This window comes from Lipotes vexillifer, unplaced genomic scaffold, assembly GCF_000442215.2.
Source record: "Lipotes vexillifer unplaced genomic scaffold, Lipotes_vexillifer_v1.1 scaffold477, whole genome shotgun sequence".
Taxonomy (NCBI): domain Eukaryota; kingdom Metazoa; phylum Chordata; class Mammalia; order Artiodactyla; family Lipotidae; genus Lipotes; species Lipotes vexillifer.
Genome location: NW_006770652.1, coordinates 5801027 through 5820055, shown reverse-complemented (window position 1 = coordinate 5820055; position 19029 = coordinate 5801027). Strand labels below are relative to the sequence as shown.

The 19029-nt window shown below is 37.1% G+C and overlaps 1 protein-coding gene across 1 annotated transcript in view; it reads left to right on the top strand.

Moving 5' to 3' along the window:
- The window catches only part of OVCH1 (ovochymase 1), an 85782-nt gene extending 71973 nt beyond the window's left edge, over positions 1-13809 (top strand). Inside the window, 4 exon segments of the mRNA XM_007446312.1 lie at positions 6376-6591; positions 12833-13047; positions 13434-13583; positions 13645-13809. Coding sequence (XP_007446374.1) covers positions 6376-6591; positions 12833-13047; positions 13434-13583; positions 13645-13809 — 746 coding nt within the window.
- Positions 13810-19029: the final 5220 nt, after the last annotated feature.

The following is a 19029-nucleotide window of genomic DNA, read 5'->3' as shown; positions in this document are numbered from 1 at the left end:
CTACACCAGAATGAAAATTTCCTGAGAGCAGGACTTAGTCTCTTGTTCACTGCTGTATCTCCAGTGTCTAGAGCACTCCTAACACTTAGTAAATATTTGATGAAAAAATAAGTGAGAAAATGGCCTTGCAGGTGGGAAGAGCTTGGGAACTTAGGAAACTGTCAGAGATCAGAGTTGCTGGAGATTGAGTGAGTACAGACTGGAGTGAGGTGAGGTTGTAGAAGATGGAGGCTTTGCCTCGTTGTGCAGCTCAGGTTATGGTAAGGAGTTTGGATTTTATGCCAATCCAATGGGAGGTCATTAAAGGTTTTTGACAGGGGAGTAAGTTGAGGGCTGCTATGACTGCCATGTTGGGAGTAGATTTTAGGGTGACAGGGTGAATTATGTCTGCAACTATGAGGCTATCATGGTGATCTAGACCTACACTAATCCATGTTGTAATCCATGTCTAATCCATGTTGTCATTTAAATTCAAATTAGTTAAAATGAAATGAAATGTGGTATTAGCCATACTTCAAGTGCTCAATTGCTACATGTAGTTTACCATACTGGACAGCACTCATATTAAACTTTACATTATTGCAGAATGTTCTATTAGTACTGTTTTAGGTAGTAGATAATGTTGCCTTGAAAGAGGAAGGCAACAAAGGAGTACAAGTGACGTGGACAGATCTGGAGATACAACTGATAGGATTTCTTTATGGATTGAAAGTGGCATTAAATCTGCAGATCAAGGATGGCTCCTAAGTTATGGTATGAGGTTTTTGGAGGTGGTGGCATTTACAGAGATGGGAAATACTAGAGGGAGAAATAGATTTGTGGGGAGAGATCTATCCATGTTAAATTTTTAATGCCATGATACATCTAGGTTGAGTTAGCAACAGGGAGCTACAAGTAGAACTCTTAAAGTTTGGGCTTGAGATAGAAATTTGAGAGTTGTCAGCTTCCTATAAATTTCCTTAAGTTATTCATTCTCTGACTTCATCTATTTCCTCTATCATTCTCATCAGTTGCAAACACATTCTAGCGTTACCCATAATTCAAAACAAAACAGAACAAGAAATTTAGCTGTTGCCCCATTTCTTTGCTTCTCCTGACAGCAAAATCTCTCACTTTCTTAGAGGGTGATGGATATAGAAAGTTTATGGGATTAATGGTGAGAAGGTCATGGAGAGAGCAAACAATTACAGCAGGGAAATACTAATGGATTAGGATAGATAGGAAGTGGTGATTTAGAAAGTAGGATGTTTGAAATCAAAATTTCAGAAGTCTCAAATGATTACAGAATTTCAGAGCAGTGTTGGTAAAGAATGATAAGATAAAAGAAATAAGTTCCCTTGTGTGGTCAAATTTAGGGTTGGCACTGAGCTGGCATTCACTAGCTCAGTCTTACAAATCGTCATAGTCAATGTCCAGTCTGTCTGGCTGTTGCTCCTGCCATACTGGTTATTAAATATCATCCTTGGTCAAGCAACAATTTTAAGGAACATTAACAAACTGGAACACAGAACATAATGACCAGGATGCTGAAGGGTGTGGACACCTGGGCATATTTATCTTAGAGAAGAGAGAAGGATCACAATTTCTCCCCTTCAAATATTTATGGAATTCTCATAGAGACTCTCAGGCCAGGTATGAAACTTGTTCTGCCTATAGTAATATCTAATAGCTATTGAATGTTTACCATTATTCAGGCATAGTCTTAAGAACTTATAACTCTTAATCTTCTTAATAGTCATATGGAGGTAGGTTACATTATCCTCATTTTAAATATAAGGAAACACAAATATATTGAGTTACTTGCCTCCAGTGATATAACTAGTAAGTAGAGAAAGTTGGATTAAAGCCCAAGCATTCTGATTCAAACACTTATATCCTTGGCCAGTCCACTAACCATGTGGCCATCATTACACTGATGCCATTTTTTTTTTTTTTTTCCGGTACGCGGGCCTTTCACTGTTGTGGCCTCCCCCGTTGCGGAGCACAGGCTCCGGACGCACAGGCTCAGCGGCCATGGCTCATGGGCCCAGCCGCTCCGCGGCATGTGGGATCTTCCCGGACCGGGGCACAAACCCGTGTCCCCTGAATCAGCAGGCAGACTCTCAACCACTGCACCACCAGGGAAGCCCACACTGATGCCTTTTGATTCAACATGAGCAAGAACTGTCAAGCAATTAGAACTGTTCAAAAAGAGAAAATGCTCATAAGTTCCATGTAATATCTTCAAATCCAGGTTTCATATGTCCAAGGGTATTTTAGAAGGAACTCCATGTTAGGAGCTTCTGTGGTGGCACAGTGGTTAAGAATCTGCCTGCCAATGCAGGGGACACGGGTTCAATCCCTGGTCCGGGGCAGATCCCACATGCTGCAGAGCAACTAAGCTTGTGTGCCACAACTACTGAGCCTGCGCTCTAGAGCCCGCGAGCCACAACTACTGAAGCTCACGTGCCTAGAGCCTGTGCTCCACAACAAGAGAAGCCATCGCAATGAGAAGCCCGCTCGCCGCAACTAGAGAAAGCCTGCACACAGCAACGAAGACCCAACGCGGCCAAAAATAAATAAATTTAAAAAAAATAAAAAAAGAAGGAACTCCACGTTATATGAAAGATTGAACTAAATTATCACTAAGATTCTATATTTAACCTAGTTCCTTCTCATTCAGCCACCCATCTTAAACCTACACATTTTGTAAATATGTTCTGTATTTCTATCTAAGCCATTAATAGAAATACTGTACTTTGCAAAACCAAGGATAGAACCATTTTCATACCATTAAGACCTTCCCTTCAGGTTAACATTGTATGGTTATTTAATCAGCTGTGAAACTTCCTTGTCATATAATTATCCACTTACATTTTATATCTGTTCACAGGGACATCATAAAGTACTCTATTAAGTGCTTCACTGAGATCAAGATTCATTAAGTTTATCTCATTCTCCCTAGCCACCATCTAATTAACTCTTTCCAAAAATTAAATTAGGTTAATTTAATATGGCATGTAAAGGATCACATGCTGGTTGCTTGTGACCACTGATTCCTTCTTCAAGTGTTCAAAACCCATCTGTCTAATAATTTGCTGTAAAATTTTGCTGAGGTTTATTTTTATTTAACAAACACTTATAATGCTTCATAAATACAACTTCATATAATTCCATGTGAGTATTTTTTTAATCTCCATTATACAGATGAGAAAATTGAGGCAGAGAGATAGGTTAAATAACTTGCCTAGGGCTACATAGCTAATAAATGGCAGAACTAGCCCAAACCAGTAGTTTGGATATAGAATCTGAGCCTGTAAGGACTAAGCTACACTACTCCACTGATACAAGACTTTGGAAATCCTCCTGCCTCCTTGTTTTTCTCTGTCTCCTACCCATCCCCCTCTGCCAACCCCCAATCTCCTTTTTGAAAACAGAGTAACATTTTCCCATTTCCATTATCTTAAAACTTCCAGAGTGTTAGCTGACTCTATGCAGAATGCCTTTACTTGACATGGTGCATCCCAAAAGTTCCCCATCACATCCAATTCACCAAACAGATTCTCTGAGCAGAAGAATGATGTAGAGATTAACTATTGCCCTATTCCCTATCTTTCTCAGATTTCTGAGATAACATTATCTTTAAGAGAAATCAGTAGTGTATCATTGTTTTATTTTGAGAGAATTTAAGTTACAGCCTGTGCAGATAAATTACAGCAAATGGCCTGTCACTATCAGGACCATCTTTGTGACAACTTTTGTGTTTCTGAATTAGGAAAGGATCATCATTAGTCTGTATTTAGGCAGCCTATGTGTCTTCATCAGTTTTGGCTACTATAACAAAAATGCCATAGTTTGGGTAGCTTAAATAACAAACATTTATTTCTCACAGTTCTGAAGACTAGAAGTCCAAATTTGGTGTCTGGTGAGGGCTTGCTTCGTGGTTCATAGCCGTCTTCTTGCTATATCCTCACATGGCAAAAAAAAAAGCGGGGGTGGGGGTGGTTGAGAGCTCTCTGGGGTCTCTTTTATAAGGGTTTATAAGGCTTCACCCTCATAATCAAATCACCTCTCAAAGGCCTCACCTACTACCATCACATTGGGGATTAGGGTTTCTACATATGAACTTTGGGAGTATGCAAACTTTCGGGCCATCGTGCTGTTCCATTACTTCTATTTCTCTGTCCATTTATCTTCATTGAAATGCCTCTACCTATTCTTATGACGAAAGATTGCCATATAATTATATATCATTTCCATATCAATTGCTAGCCCAGTCTTTTCCCTTTATCTTTTAAAATCTATACCCTTTTATCGTTTCAATCAAATCATGAATTTCATCCCACAAATCTTGATCTTACATTATTGATAATCATTCCTTTGTCAGGATTTGTTTGGAATTTAATGAACCCTCTCTCTCTTCTCCCTCATTTACCTATGTAACTACACAGGAAAAGTATTTTAATTATCGAGTATATCTCACATTGCAGCTCATTTATGTGGCTCCAAGAAAGAATTTGTCTTGATATCCAGTGGTGCTTACCTAACTGTGAATTTTAAGACTGATGAATCTGTGGGAGAAAGAGGTTTTAAACTTATTTTGCAAGATATGACTCAGAAGCAATCACAGACAAGCAATATTGGGATCCAACTGCCTATTAATGGTAAGAAATTTTTTTAAAACATTTATTAAAGCAGGTACCATATATGCCTTAAAGTAGAACCTGGGGCCCACTGATTTAGGAGTCATTGGTAGTCAGTCACCTTGCTCTAATACTAAAAATAGGATAACTTCATTTCCAACCATTCCTTAAGTCATGAGAATTTGGTGGTTCAGGTAGATCATGTGAGGTAATAAGGTTAATTGGGGTATGTGTCTATATGTGTGTGTTATTTTTATTTAAGAAATAATGATAAACATAAAAGTCAGTCAGTTGCTATTTAAAAGATCCACTAGGGCCATTCAGGCTGAAACAAGGGTAGAGTTCAGTGTGTTTCCATGTCTCTGTTAACATATCTTTTATTAAGTAACCGCCTCCCCACCCCCAGGAAGAGCCCTCAAAAGGAATATTTTAGCTGAACCTATACTAACTTCTCTGCATAAAATAGAAACAAATGTGCTGATTTTTATCTACTTATCCTATCTAATTTTAAGCTAGGATTCCATTGTGCTTAAGACTAAGAAACCTAATGAATCTATTACTAGGAGATTTTCTTGATTGGAGTGTAATTGCAGGAAGAATTTAATCCACGTGAATGCAAAGTTCTTTTTGATGTCACTCTATCTTTCCTAGGATAGTGGAATGAATGGGCTCTCCTAAGAGTCCTGGATTTGAGCTGTAGACTACTGAACCACATCATCCTATAGGTGTGATTTTTAATTGTTAAAGGGATGCTCGCCCAATTGACCCTTCTTCTGTGTCCATTGCTTTTGTCTTTCATCACTATATCTCTAAACTGACCCTTTATTCTCACACTAAAAATATTTAGCCTCATTTCTTTTTTTAAGTATTTTAAAGTAAGTTGAATACTAATAAAATATTGCTGTTATACATGTGTACAAACAGCCCAAAAGTCTGAGTTACTACATATAATGTGGATTACAAATGCAATAAAAAACATGCAGTAATGCAGTAAACCTTAATGCACTAAAAACATGTTTGAGTAAATACCTTTTGTGGGTTTTTTCTCCCTAAAATCTAGGATAATCTTAATTCTGAAGAGTCTACATATTTTTTAGGCATATGTATTTAAAAGGAAGAGGGAATCCATGTGTTATACATATCTGAAAAGAAATTAGAAATGAGTTTTGACATAAGGATTGAATAAACACAAATCCACTATGCTAGAAACTTTTTGTTTTAAATAGATTTCTAGTGTAAAAAAAAAAATCTCAAGTAAAGAATTCACAAGTGATCATATCTTATCATTCTGAAATTATATGGCTATGAAGAGGCTTAATTTTCTTTATATTTAAGTCTCTTGTTATTCCCTGGTAAATTTCTTTATAAATCTGAGAATGGAGTAAACACATCGGTAGAAATTTCCCCTATGCTTTTCCTTTATATAAACATTTTATTTTCAAGTATTTTGATGTGTTATACTGGGATAACACAAATGATGCCACAGAAAGAACAATTTCCAGTAATTTCATGATTAAGTGCAATACTTTTTTAAAAATTGATTTGTGTTCTGATTCATCTAAAGACGTATATATTAATGCTTTAGTTAACTATTGATTTTTACTCATTTAAAAGCAATGGAAGAAAAGATGAGTCTCATCTCTTGCAAAGAATCCTAGTTTTGAACCTACAAAAGAAATAAATGCTTCATTCTGAGATTTTAATAGACTTTCACAAGTATTGCTATCTGATGTTTTGTTGTTACTTTTCTAAGGGCTAACAGTAGAAAACAATACCAGAAGACAGCCAGCCCAAGACAAATGTGGAATTCCTGTTGTTGACCCATTTCTCATGGAAGGATCTGAGAGGAATACAAACGTGTTGCCAGCCAAGCTTGGGAAGCCCAGGGTGGTTGGTGGCCATGCCGCCCCTGCGATGTCGTGGCCCTGGCTGGTCAGTCTGCAGTACCAAGGACAGCATTACTGTGGAGGTGCTCTGATTGGGAGACAGTGGGTCCTGACAGCGGCACACTGCAACTTCAGGTGTGTGCCCAAGTGGTGCAGGGTTGGGGACAGCAGGGCGGTGCGGAGCTATTTGAGGGTCCACAGCGGGTGCACTCCTTCTGTTCTCCCCATGTCACAAGAAACATTAAGCATCAGCTCCCACTGATACAGTCCCCATCTTGCAAATGAATGAACGTGTTAGGTTTATGAAACTTTCTGTGCTACACTAATACACTTACTACTAATAGCTTTTCATTTTAAAAGCAGCTTCCTGCTTCTAGGTATAATTTAATTAATAAGTAACTAACAATACCCGCCCCCCATCCATAGAGATGAAGGTAATGATGTCTCAACATTTTTGCATCAGTCTCTCAGCATGGTGCCCAGAGCCGAGGGGTTGCTCAAATGTGGCTTCCTTTCCTCCTTGCTCTCCTCTACGGACTGTCTGATGATCATCCCCAGTCCTGAAATAAATGTGTAAAGTTTCAAAGAATTTTAAAGAATGTCCTTTAAAGGAACATTTTTTTTTCTTTGACTTTATCTGAATCTTGGTCTCAGTGTAGTATGGAAATATCTGAAAACTCCTTCCTCAAAGGAGTCTTAGCTTGACGTTTTTAATATTATCTCCCAGAAGTAGTGAGACAGTTGACATTGTCATACAATGTCCCATAGCTGAATGAGTAGATATGAAATTTTCAGGGTCTCTAAAATTGGCTTTATAATGAAAGCATCTGCTCAAATAACATGGTGAGCAGGAAGCTTCAATGAACCCAAAACTCAATTTCTTTAGCATTCCCCAAGTCTTACTTTTGATATAGCTAAATCAAAAGAAGGCATCCTTATTAGGGTAGTTTTCAGGCTTTCATGTGCTTAAACTTACCTGGGGAGTTTGCTATAAACAGAATCTTAGAATGTTAATACTGAAATTTGATTTACTGAGTTATGTCTGGGATTCTGCATTCTTAATACACATGCCAGATTTAATGCATGTGGTCCCTAGACATTTCTTTGAGAAACATCGTATTAGGGAGTAGAGTCACTATAACTTTTAGGATAGTTTCAGTGACCATCACATAAGTACATCATATAATGCATAATGATTATAATACATAAAATCATTATCTTGAGGCATCATGAATCTTAATTGTCAAAAATATATTGTACTAAATCATTTTATTTGATGTTATGAAGGCAAGAAAGTAGATACTTTAAAAATTTTCTCAAGGATTGAATTAATCAGAAACTCCCATTTTCTAAGAATTCAGGATAATAAGGTTATTAATGTGGATTAAAAGAAAGTTTTGGGGAATAGATTTTGGCATCAATATAATTGGAGTATAGAAGCAAAAAAAATGTTAAAGAATACATTCTTAGTAATTCTGAAAAGTGATGACCTCATTAAAAGTGGTATCTATTTCCTCACTCCCTTTTCTTATGACAAGTACTGTCACAGACAACCTGGTAATAGGAAGAAGTTACCTGTGGAACACAGGAAATAGAGATTTGATACCAGTGAAAGCTGTATACACTCACCCCAGCTTCACACAATTTCCTCCCAATGATGATATATGCTTGCTGCATCTGGAAAACCCTGTTGAACTAGGTCAGTATGGATAACTCTTTTCCATATTTTGAACCTTTTATCTTCCATCTTGCTTAGAAGTGCTGTATGTACTTTTGAAGTTAAATAATTATTTTAAAATTTTCTTACATTCTAAGATACTTTCTCTAAAAGCTGAAGGATCTGCATAAACATTTTACTGTTATATGTATTTAATTGACAGAGGTCTAGAGAAGATTTCAGAGAATACTTAGAACATCAGTTTGAACCACCAGATGTTTAATTTTCTGTGCTTTCATAACTTAGTAAAATCTTGGTTTTTAAAAAAATGTTTACGTAAGCCAAAGCTAAGTGAAACTGAGGCATTGTTAATCCTGGCTCTGTCAGGAAGTAGCCATGTGATCTTGGGCATGTTATGTAACTTCTGTGACCTTAGCTTTATCGTTTGTAGAAAGGTAATGGCAGTAACCCACCTACCTACTTAGCATAGGTGAGCATTCAGTGGGAAGGTGTATTGGGGGAAATGTAACTAAGATCTGTGGATAGTTCCCACTTTCACACCCAAGCCTTTCCATGGCATCACAGGGTTCTGGGACAGTTTTCTTCCTTTGCTCCAGTTCTCTCCTCTGTTTCTGCCTATAGACCTCCCTTTTTATGTCTTTTCGGTGCATTCATCCTACAAACCCCCAATCATGGTTCAGTCTACCATTTGCTTTTTATGCTTTTAAAACTGAGTCAGTGACAGCATTTAGAACAGTGCTTCTTAACCTTGACTATGCATTATCATCCTCTGAGTTGCTTTAAAAACAAAACAAACAAAACTATCAGCCCAGATGCATTTTGGAACAATTAATTACAATCTCAGGATTGGAGCTCTGACATCAGTATTTTTTCTCTTTATCCTGCTTCTTAAATTTATTTTTAGTTAAACTTTCAATGCTGAGATAATTGTAGATTCACATGCAGTTATAGGGAATAGTACAGAGAAACCAAAGTACTTTTTAACCTGGTTTTCACGAATGGTAACATCCTGCAGGATTTGACATTGATATAGTTGAGATACAGAACATTTTTGTCACCATAAGGATTACTATTGCCCCTTTATAGCCACACCCATTTCCTTCCTCCCCACTCTACCCTCCCCACCCAGACTTCTGTCAACCACAGATCTGTTCTGTTTTTATAATTTTGTCAATTCAAGAGTGTTACATAAATGGAATTATATAATATGTAACCTTTTGGGATTGACTTTTTTCCTGGGCATAACATCCTGGATCTTCATTTATGTGGTTGCATGTATCAGTAGTGCATTCCTTTTAATAGCTGAGTAGTGTTCACAGTATGAATGTTTAACCACTCATAACATTTAACCATTCATTTGTTGAAGAATATCTGGGTGGTTTCTAGCTTTTATATGTTACAAAGAAAGCTCCCACGAACATTCGTGTAAAGGTTGTTTCCTTTTTTTTATTTAAATAATGCTGGATTGACTATCCTTATGTGTACATTTTTCCAGGTCTATGATTGCCTTAAGATAAATTTCTCGGAAGCAGAAATGCTGGATTTAGGGCATAACTGTTTTCAAGACTCTTGACATATTTCTAAGTTATAAACACAGCTGGATGTGGAGTACAAGTCAATACATCCCCCTCCTCCATCCTGCCAAATGAGGCAATCTGGCAATATCTGTCAATTTTTAAAGTGTGTGCCCTGTGGTCCAGCAACTCAGTCATCCAGGAATACTGGCACAAATGCACAGATGCATGATCTCGGAAACTTGATGCAGCTTATAAGGGACAAAATTAAAAGTCTAAATGTTTTCCAATGGGATTTAATAAATCGATGTACATTCATTATCTGAATACTATATGCTATTAAAAAGAATGATGTAGTAATGATGCCATGTAAATGGCATGATCATAATCTAGTAAATGAAGGATATCAGAATAAGAAAAATGGCTGATTAAAAAAATATGTTGTTAGTAGGAAAATGTTATTTAGCTCAAAGAAATTTGGGAGAAGATACGATAGAGCAATGATTATCTGTGAAGGCAGAATGACATGAGATTTGGCACACGCGTAGAGAGATGAGTAGGAAAAGAATAGACAACTTACAAACAGTTTTATGTAATTTTATTAAGAGATAGCAGTAAAACTAAAGAACATATCATTGATATAAACGGCCTATGATAGCAGATATGCTGACGCATTTAAGTATGTAAAAATCTGGATGAAAATGAAAAATAGCCTGGGAAAAAGGGAAAACAAACACAAGAGCACTGCATTCAGTGTGTGTGTGAGTGTGTGTGTGTGTGTGTGTGGCATATATACACACAGACACACAAACCCACAATATTTATATATACACAGATTTTGGTAATAAGAAAAAATGTAAATGTTTAAATATATAATGTATCAATATATTTTATAACAACCTGTGAAGATAGAATTAGCTATAAAAATACTTTTTAGCTATAAAAATACTTTAACAGTTAAATTGCTACATGTTTTCCCCGTTCTTCATATAACATAGTTGAAAAAAGAAGACAATTATAGGGACTTCCCTGGTGGTCCAGTGGTAAAGAATCTGCCTTACAATGCAGGGGACAGGTTCAATCCCTGGTCGGGGAACTAAGATCCCACATGCCACGGGGCAGCTAAGCCCACGTGCCACAAATACTGAGCCTGCACGCCTCAACTAGAGAGACTGTGTGCCACGAACTACAGAGCCCATGTGGCCTGGAACCCGAGAAAACCCACATGCCACAACTAGAGAGAAGCCGGCACGCCACAACAGAGAGCCCACGTGCCCCAACTAAGACCCGACACAGCCGAAAATAAATAAATAAAAATCTTAAAAAGAAGACAATTATATTCTTCTCCACTCTCATCTCAAATTCAACAAGGTGATGTCCTGAAGGCACATAGGCAAAAAGACAGATGCACTTTAAAAAATGGTTATGGATGAGAATCCCCACATTTCAGTGTAGGGCATGTGTTTCTGTTTTCCTAGGAGGATATGGAAATACCTGGAGCAAAGTGGTAACATGTATATTGGGATGATCCCCTCTGAGTAAATAATAGGTGGAATCTTCTGGAAGACTTTATTAAATTACAGGGTTAGAAAGGGTACTGTTAGGTCAAAGTAGGTATTTCTAAAGCCATCACTGAAAAGCAAACAGTATAGACAATGTTAATATGAATCTTATGGACTAACTGATATTTGCGTTTTTCTTTCGCATCTTTTTAATTAGGAAAGTTTGTATCTCCAATCTGTTTGCCAGGGAAAGATGATAAAATAAATTTACTTTCCAAATGTATGACTGCTGGATGGGGAATAACTGAACCTCATCGTGAGTATATATTTATAACCTCTTCTAAGATTAGAATCCAAACAAATATATGTGAAGTCTGAGTATAATGTTTACTCATTTTCAATTTTTCTGTATTTTTAATAGGAATGATAGTGGAAAAATGTTTTCATAATGGACCTAAAGGTGACTGGTTGGGTTTTAGGCCATCATATTCATTAATACAAGTTCATTGATACTTTTAAAAACTGTGTTGTTAAATATCTAGTGATGTTATTACCTAATCAATATTTGTGTGTTTCACTTATATTTACTCCCAAGTGCACACACACACACATAATTGTTTTCACAACAGTGTAGATATTTCTATTGTGAAAACCCATACTTGAAGATATATGAGCCTATTCTTAAAGCTGTGAGGCATTTTTCTGAAATGATAGGCTGGTATAAAAGGTAAATGGGTAGATATGATATCACTTATATGTGGACTCTAAAATATGACACAAATGAACTTATTTATGAAACACAAACAGACTCACAAACAGACAGACTTGTAGTTGCCAAGGGGGAGGGGGGCAGGGGAGGGTTGGAGTGGGAGTTGGGATTAGCAGAGGCAAACTATTATATGTAGAATGGATAGACAACAAGGTCCCGTTGTGTAGCAGAGGGAACTATATTCAATATCCTGTAATAAACCATAATGGAAAAGAATATGAAAAAATATACATATGTAATAACTGAATCACTCAACTATACTTCAATTAAAAAAAAAAGGTAAATGGGTAGAAAGATTATGTGCAGATATTCTAGTCCATATAAAGATCAAACCCATGACTCTGGTCTCACATACACCCTATTCTGCAAATGAATTAACTACTTACAAATATCCAATAAACTAAAGAGTTATTTAGAATGCAATTTCAGTTGTCAGCTTCCAGTCAGTGTCAGCACTTAACCAGAATGTCTGCTCAGCAGAAGTCAAATCAAAAGAATGAGAATGTCGTGAAACCAATGAATTAAAGTATAGACTTAATATGTAAAAAATATATATTGTTTGCTTTATCAACAACTGATTTGGGTATAAACTTTGTCTTTTTTTTCATAAAGTGATGTTTTTATATCTTCTGAGGACTAAAGACAAAAGAACCCACATAAAATGTTTTTCATTGTTTCTGTTGTATAAGCCACTGTGGAGTGATTATATTAGTTTTTTAGAAGTCACCTAACAGCATCACTATAGTGCTGAGAGGGGAGAATGGGTGGGATTTAACCCTTGGAGTCTGTGTATATATAAGGCTATTTTCGTTTTATCCTTTAATATCATTTGCCTATGTGTTTTTATTCCTTTTCTACTAGAAGATGAATTTCCTAAAACTGTGCAGCAGGCAAAGGTACCACTGATTAGTAGTACATCTTGTCGAAGCTACTGGGGACTGGATATTAAAAACACCAATATATGCGGAGGGGCTGCAGGATCATCGTCCTGTATGGTAATGAAGGCCTGCATTGATGAGGGCAGGAGTTTTCTTCTCAGTGTGTCTCATGAATGGGTGTTTGCTGACCATAAAAAGGTATAAATGTATGGTAGTTTTAAAATGAAAAGTGAGAGGAGTAAGTACATTGCTAAATTGATGTACTGTGATTGCTAATTTGATATTTTTGTGGATTCTATTCTCAAAAGGAATTACTTGTTCAATTGCTAGGTTGAACTATGTGAAACTGATAACTTTCAACTGTTTTTGATCCACAAAAACATGATGATTTCTTGTGGTTCAACTTCATAGCTGTATTAGGTAGCTCAAACTACCTACTTCCAGTAGCACTGAAAATATAAAGATGCTTTCACGTAACTCAAAACCATCATTTAGTCATTTATATTTATTAGATGCTTGAAACTTTCTGCATGGCACAGTCTATTGTCAGCATAAAATGAATTTATGCTAAATGTTTCTTTCAGCCTCGCCTTGAAAATGTAGATTTTGATCTGATTCAGAGATCTATAACATCAGCCATCTACCTCAGTGGTTGTAGTTCCCTATGCTGTTATGAGCAGAAATCAGGGATGAGAGTGACTTACATACTGTCGGATCATCTCCTGCAGTTGTGGGTTAGTGTCAGCCATGAATCATGCAGCCAGGAGAATGAACTTCTCTTTTTGCTGGTTGCAGGGAGATTCTGGAGGACCACTGCAGTGTGCCCAGGACGGGCAGTACAAGCTCATCGGTATTGTGAGCTGGGGCAGCAGTAATTGCCATCCTGCCGCACCAACGGTCTTCACCAGAATTTCTGCTTATAGAGACTGGATCACATCTGTCACTGGAGGAGAAGCATGATCACTGGAAGAGCAGCATGGTGGAACTGTGTTCCTAAGTGGGAAAGGAAATACATGACCGCCTACCTGAAAAATATGTTTCTTGTCATTGCTAAAAAACTCAATGTCATTTCCCCCAACCCTTGTCATTCAGGAGCTTGGATTTGGTGTGTACATACATTCAATATTAAACATTGGTCACAGAAAGCTAATGTTGGTTCATGCCTCCTGGGAACTTACAGTCTTAAATGTCATTAATTTCATGTCTAGTGTACCATGTACTATATGTCAAATTTGAATACCATCATATATACTTTTACTATTTTTTAAATTTGGTTAACATTGGAAGATATGAAGGGAGATGTTATTCACTCCATATAATTTTTTTTTTATTTTAAAGATTCTTTTCTTTTAAGCTTTTTAAAAAAATTTATTTTATTTACTTATTTTTGGCTGCACTGGGTCTTTGTTGCTGCACGTGGGCTTTCTCTAGCTGCAGCAAGCAGGGGCTACACTTCGTTGTGGTGCGTGGGCTTCTCATTGCGGTGGCTTCTCTTGTTGAAGAGCACAGGCTCTAGGTACACAGGCTTCAGTCGTTGTGGCACGTGGCTCAGTAGTTGTGGCACACAGGCTTAATTGCTCTGCAGCATGTGGGATCTTCCTGGACCAGGATTCGAACTGATGTCCTGTGCATTGCCAGGCAGATTCTTTTATTTTTTTTAACATCTTTATTGGAGTATAACTGCTTTACAATGGTGTGTTAGTTTCTGCTTTATAACAAAGTGAATCAGCTATACATATACATATATCCCCATATCTCTTCCCTCTTGCATCTCCCACCCTCCCTATCCCACCCCTCTAGGTGGTCACAAAACACTGAGCGGATCTCCCTGTGCTATGCGACTGCTTCCCACTAGCTATCGGTTTTACATTTGGTAGTGTATATATGTCCATGCCACTCTCTCACTTTGTCCCAGCTTACCCTTCCCCCTCCCCATGTCCTCAAGTCCATTCTCTAGTAGGTCTACTTTATCCCTGTCCTGTCCCTAGGTTTTTCTGACTTTTTATTTTTTTATTTTTTTTTTAGATTCCATATATATGTTAGCATACAGTATTTGTTTTTCTCTTCCTGACTTCCTTCACTCTGTATGACAGACTCTAGGTCCATCCACCTCACTACAAATGACTCAATTTTGTTTCTTTTTATGGCTGAGTAATATTCCATGTGCCACATCTTCTTTATTCATTCATCTGTCGATGGACACTTAGGTTGTTTCCATCTCTGGGCTATTGTAAATAGAGCTGCAATGAACATTGTGGTACATGACTCTTTTTGAATTATGGTTTTCTCAGGGTATATGCCCAGTAGTGGGATTGCTGGGTTGTATGGTAGTTCTATTTTTAGTTTTTTAAGGAACCTCCATACTGTTCTCCATAGTGGCTGTATCAATTTACATTCCCACAAACAGTGCAAGAGGGGTCCCTTTCCTCCACACCCTCTCTAGCATTTATCGTTTGTAGATTGTTTGATGATGGCCATTCTGACTGGTGTGAGATGATATCTCATTGTAGTTTTGACTTGCATTTCTCTATTGATTAATGATGTTGAGCATTCTTTCATGTGTTTGTTGGCAATCTGTATATCTTCTTTGGAGAAATGTCTATTTAGGTCTTCTGCCCATTTCTGGATTGGGTTGTTTGTTTTTTTGATATTGAGCTGCATGAGCTGCTTGTAAATTTTGGAGATTAATCCTTTGTCAGTTGCTTCATTTGCAAATATTTTCTCCCATTCTGAGGGTTGTCTTTTGGTCTTGTTTATGGTTTCCTTTGCTGTGCAAAAGCTTTGAAGTTTCATTAGGTCCCATTTGTTTATTTTTGTTTTTATTTCCATTTCTCTAGGAGGTGGGTCAAAAAGGATCTTGCTGTGATTTATGTCATAGAGTGTTCTGCCTATGTTTTCCTCTAAGAGTTTGATAGTTTCTGGCCTTACATTTAGGTCTTTAATCCATTTTGAGCTTATTTTTGTGTATGGTGTTAGGGAGTGATCTAATCTCATACTTTTACATGTACCTGTCCAGTTTTCCCAGCACCACTTATTGAAGAGGCTGTCCTTTCTCCACTGTACGTTCCTGCCACCTTTATCAAAGATAAGGTGACCATATGTGCATGGGTTTATCTCTGGGCTTTCTATCCTATTCCATTGATCTATCTTTCTGTTTTTGTGCCAGTACCATACTGTCTTGATTACTGTAGCTTTGTAGTATAGTCTGAAGTCAGGCAGCCTGATTCCTCCAGCTCCATTTTTTGTTCTCAAGATTGCTTTGGCTATTCGGGGTCTTTTGTGTTTCCATACAAATTGTGAAATTTTTTGTTCTAGTTCTGTGAAAAATGCCAGTGGTAGTTTGATAGGGATTGCATTGAATCTATAGATTGCTTTGGGAAGTAGAGTCATTTTCACAATGTTGATTCTTCCAATCCAAGAACATGGTATATCTCTCCATCTGTTTGTATCATCTTTAATTTCTTTCATCAGTGTCTTATAATTTTCTGCATACAGGTCTTTTGTCTCCTTAGGTAGGTTTATTCCTAGATATTTTATTCTTTTTGTTGCAATGGTAAATGGGAGTGTTTTCTTGATTTCACTTTCAGATTTTTCATCATTAGTATATAGGAATGCCAGAGATTTCTGTGCATTAATTTTGTATCCTGCTACTTTACCAAATTCATTGATTAGCTCTAGTAGTTTTCTGGTAGCATCTTTAGGATTCTCTATGTATAGTATCATGTCATCTGCAAACAGTGACAGCTTTACTTCTTCTTTTCCGATTTGGATTCCTTTTATTTCCTTTTCTTCTCTGATTGCTGTGGCTAAAACTTCCAAAACTATGTTGAATAAGAGTGGTGAGAGTGGGCAACCTTGTCTTGTTCCTGACCTTAGTGGAAATGCTTTCAGTTTTTCGCCATTGAGGATGATGTTGGCTGTGGGCTTGTCATATACGGCCTTTATTATATTGAGGAAAGTTCCCTCTACACCTACTTTCTGCAGGGTTTTTATCATAAATGGGTGTTGAATTTTGTCAAAAGCTTTCTCTGCATCTATTGAGATGATCATATGGTTTTTCTCCTTCAATTTGTTAATATGGTTAATCACATTGATAGATTTGCGTATATTGAAGAATCCTTGCATTCCTGGAATAAACCCCACTTGATCATGGTGTATGATCCTTTTAATGTGCTGTTGGATTCTGTTTGCTAGTATTTTGTTGAGGATTTTTGCATCTATGTTCATCAGTGATATTGGCCTGTAGTTTTCTTTCTTTGTGACATCCTTGTCTGGTTTTGGTATCAAGGTGATGGTGGCCTCGTAGAATGAGTTTGGGAGTGTTCCTCCCTCTGCTATATTTTGGAAGAGTTTGAGAAGAATAGGTGTTAGCTCTTCTCTAAATGTTTGATAGAATTCGCCTGTGAAGCCATCTGGTCCTGGGCTTTTGTTTGTTGGAAGATTTTTAATCACAGTTTCAATTTCAGTGTTTGTGATTGGTCTGTTCATATTTTCTATTTCTTCCTGATTCAGTCTTGGCAGTTTGTGCATTTCTAAGAATTTGTCCATTTCTTCCAGATTGTCCATTTTATTGGCATAGAGTTGCTTGTAGTAATCCCTCATGATTTTTTGTATTTCTGCAGTGTCAGTTGTTACTTCTCCTTTTTCATTTCTGATTCTATTGATTTGAGTCTTCTCCCTTATTTTCTTGATGAGTCTGGCTAATGGTTTATCAATTTTGTTAATCTTCTCAAAGAACCAGCTTTTAGTTTTATTGATCTTTGCTATTGTTTCCTTCATTTCTTTTTCATTTATTTCTGATCTGATTTTTATGATTTCTTTCCTTCTGCTAACTCTGGGGTTTTTTTGTTCTTCTTTCTCTAATTGCTTGAGGTGCAAGGTTAGGTTGTTTATTCGAGATGTTTCCTGCTTCTTAAGGTGGGCTTGTATTGCTATAAACTTCCCTCTTAGAACTGCTTTTGCTGCATCCCATAGGTTTTGGGTCGTTGTATCTCCATTGTCATTTGTTTCTAGGTATTTTTTAATTTCCTCTTTGATTTCTTCAGTGATCACTTCGTTACTAAGTAGTGTATTGTTTAGCCTCCATGTGTTTGTATTTTTTACTGCTCTTTTCCTATAATTGATATCTAATCTCATGGCGTTGTGGTCGGAAAAGATACTTGATATAATTTCAATTTTCTTAAATTTACCAAGGCTTGATTTGTGACCCAAGATATGATCTATCCTGGAGAATGTTCCATGAGCACTTGAGAAAAATGTGTATTCTGTTGTTTTTGGATGGAGTGTCCTATAAATATCAATTCTTTCTGACTTACTTCACTCTGTATGACAGACTCTAGGTCCATCCACCTCACTACAAATGACTCAATTTTGTTTCTTTTTATGGCTGAGTAATATTCCATGTGCCACATCTTCTTTATTCATTCATCTGACGATGGACACTTAGGTTGTTTCCATCTCTGGGCTATTGTAAATAGAGCTGCAATGAACATTGTGGTACATGACTCTTTTTGAATTATGGTTTTCTCAGGGTATATGCCCAGTAGTGGGATTGCTGGGTTGTATGGTAGTTCTATTTTTAGTTTTTTAAGGAACCTCCATACTGTTCTCCATAGTGGCTGTATCAATTTACATTCCCACAAACAGTGCAAGAGGGGTCCCTTTCCTCCACACCCTCTCTAGCATTTATCGTTTGTAGATTGTTTGATGATGGCCATTCTGACTGGTGTGAGATGATATCTCATTGTAGTTTTGACTTGCATTTCTCTATTGATTAATGATGTTGAGCATTCTTTCATGTGTTTGTTGGCAATCTGTATATCTTCTTTGGAGAAATGTCTATTTAGGTCTTCTGCCCATTTCTGGATTGGGTTGTTTGTTTTTTTGATATTGAGCTGGCAGGCGGATTCTTAACCACTGTGCCACCAGGGAAGCCCTCACTCCATATAATTCTTAATTTTACTCACATAGAACAGTGCCCTATGTGCAGGTTTACAGGAATGGTCCCTGTAAGTTTCACAATTTCAGTGAGCAATTGACATTTAAGAAATTATCAGGGTTATCATTTGATTTTTAAATTTTTAGATAAAATCTTAGGATATTTCACTTGTTTACAAAATATTTATCTGAACTTCAGCTGACCAATACCCTCATCTCTCTAGGCTTAGCCAAAAACTAAGG